The sequence below is a fragment of the Chaetura pelagica genome, unplaced genomic scaffold, assembly GCF_000747805.2.
Source record: "Chaetura pelagica isolate M959 unplaced genomic scaffold, ChaPel_1.0 scaffold65, whole genome shotgun sequence".
NCBI lineage: Eukaryota > Metazoa > Chordata > Aves > Apodiformes > Apodidae > Chaetura > Chaetura pelagica.
In genome coordinates, this window is record NW_009953386.1 from 3,805,805 (window position 1) to 3,808,500 (window position 2,696).

General features: G+C 45.7%; 1 protein-coding gene across 1 annotated transcript; it reads right to left on the bottom strand.

Moving 5' to 3' along the window:
- Positions 1–514: 514 nt before the first annotated feature.
- Positions 515–2,690, bottom strand: GTPBP8 (GTP-binding protein 8 (putative); the record flags this gene model as incomplete). Its single annotated transcript, XM_009998244.1, has 5 exons — positions 515–642; positions 1,090–1,208; positions 1,634–1,733; positions 2,083–2,213; positions 2,598–2,690. Coding segments are annotated over 5 exons (528 nt in total), but the record flags the coding sequence as incomplete, so codon positions are not given.
- Positions 2,691–2,696: the final 6 nt, after the last annotated feature.

A 2,696-nucleotide genomic window follows, 5' to 3' on the forward strand; every position in this document is an offset into this window, starting at 1 on the left:
AAGAAGGAAGGAAGTTGTCTTCTGTGATCTCTGACCTTCCTCTGAGCTTACGTAGATATATGGAATGGAATATCTTTGGCCAATTTTGCTGTCCATCTAACTCAGCCTCCTACGGGGGGTCACAGATCTCCCCATAGTGTCTGAGCCAGCAGAGTGCAGGTGCGGCCTTGAAGCCTCAGTAGTTAGAAAAACATTCCACTGTCTTATCAGCCTAGCAGAACACACTGTTGCTAGTTACAAGAAAGCTTGCTGAAGGAAAAAAAATCAGTAAAAAGAAAAATTGGCTTCATCCTGGCTCAAACCAGGACATTCTCTCCTTAGTACAGTCATACAAGTTTTATAAAATAGTTTTATAATAACCTGGATTCATGCATAGTTTAAACTTCCTGAATTGATTATTAACTAAACGTTTCACAAATATTAATTTATCCAAAATTTTGTACAAGTTTATCCAAAAACAAATTCTAGTACCTCAGGTTATTTTCAACAAAAATCTAGACCTTTGGTTTTGGTACCTTTTGTTCTGGACAAGCCAAGCAGATCAGGAGTCAGTCTTTTCAGCTGGCTTCTACAGTAGGCAGGTTTCCAGTAACATGGGCTATAAAACACCTTAGCAAGTGAATGCCTGAATACTCTACAGAACTGTGAAAACAAAGGTGTGGATGATGAGTGCCAGAGGCTGCTGTTGTCTTAGAGCTATACAGGCAAATCCTGTTTGCATTAAATTAGATGTGCCACAGCGCAGTGCAGCCTTGGTAAGCGCTTCAGCTATGTCATCAAACAGTTTCAGCTTGCTGATGTTAACACCACTCCAAATAAAATGGCAAAGCCCATTAGCAGGCAGCATAGGGACTGCTGCCCCCCTCAGAGAAAGGCCAAAGGAAGAAGCAGCCTTGAAAGCTGAACTCCACTCATTGGCAAAGGAGAGGGAAGAAGATGATAGGTGTTACCCCAGCACCAACCCAGCACCCTCCATCCTTGGGGCACAGAGAAGGGCCACCCCTAGAGCAGACAGACCCATTTCAGGTAGTTTGCTGCGGTGTAAATTATCACCTGAAAGGAAACAGCAGTAACGGACAAGAGCTTTACCTGACCAGAAATAGCTGAGGAAAGCAGCCCTGAGTTTTTTCCTTTACAAAATCCTGGATCTCCAGTACATTCTTTAACAACAGTCCCCTGGAAGCTCGGTCAATTTTCGTTAACACCATCTGCATGGATCCAGAAAGGGAGGATTAAAAGGGGAAAATAAGGTTATTTTGCTGCTAGCCTGAACATTTGTAGGAGTCCTGGACCATCCCGCAAGGCAGGCTGAAAGCTCTGGCTCATATATTGGGGGAAAAATGCTATAATACATTTCACTGAAATGCTTCTAGAGCCTGTGTAAGGAGTAGACCTTTTCAAACTCCTCAAGCTGAGCACTGAAAAAAAAAAAGTGTCTATTCAATAAATCAAGCAAAATATCCCTTGAATCCCACTTGCCCCCCTCACACATTTTAGGCCTATTTTATTAACAATAAAGGGAAAGGGGGGTTACTATTTAGGCACGACAACTTGCGTAAGATCAGGTAGAGAAAACACACCCTTATGGATTACCTGTAGTTTATAACCAACACAAGAAAGAAGCATTACCTACCACATAAGGAATCCCAAACTCTTCCAGCATCTCTACTGCAGTATGATCTGTTCTCTGGAGTCCTACTACACCATCAACTAATAGAAAAGTCCTCTTCAAGCTGACAGAAATACAAGCAAGAGTAATCGCTGCTGTTATTTCACGCCCGTCCTGCTACTTCCAAATTCATAAGCAAGAACAAGTAGCACAGGATATGGGAATAGGAGGAGCCAAGAAATGCCACGCATAGAAGCTGAAGGTCAGCATGGAGCAGCGCCTCAATCTTTTCTGCTGTTTTGACCTGTCTAAGCATGAGTGAGTGACACCACAGGGATTCCCAGTGAAATTACATCAGAACTAATCAATACTAGCCCTGGGAGTACCTCCCCCTCCTGCATTTTTTCACCTAATTACATGACCCTGTAGGGAAGTGTCTGCCTTTGCTCTGTGGAGGCAGTGAAGCCCCTTACTTGTGCCGTTCCTGCAGATAGGCCTCCACCATCTCCACAAAGTCTTGCGGGGCACGGTAGCCGTATCCTGGCATGTCCACCAGAGTGAAGTACTTCCCTACTTTGAAGAAATTGATCTTCTTGGTGTGGCCCTGGGGGAGAGGATTTAGGTAAGACGAAGTGGAGGGGTATTAAAAAGTTGCTTTAGGCAGTGGACAAGGAGATACACACACACACACACACACACACACACACACACACACACACACGCACAGCCTCCTAAGAAGGCTGCAAAAATGCTGCTGTTGCTTTCAGATGTCTCCTGGTAGCAAATCCTACCTGGCTCTGTCCTTAAAAGACCTGTACATCACAAGGACTCCTGTCTGGCACACCTGCCTGCCCCGGCTGCAGAGCAAGGCCAGCAGTAGCTGTGAGCAGGCAGCTGCTTCAAGTGACCCAGGTCTCCTCCCGCCCTGCCCTCTGGGCTGGAACCGGCTTTCTGACCAAGAGGGAGGGAAGTTAGAAACGTCACTTACTGGCGTTTTTGACACTCTGACCTCCACGTCTGGCGACAGCGCGAACAGGGCCCGGATCAAAGACGATTTCCCCACGTTGCTTCGGCCGATGAAGCAAAC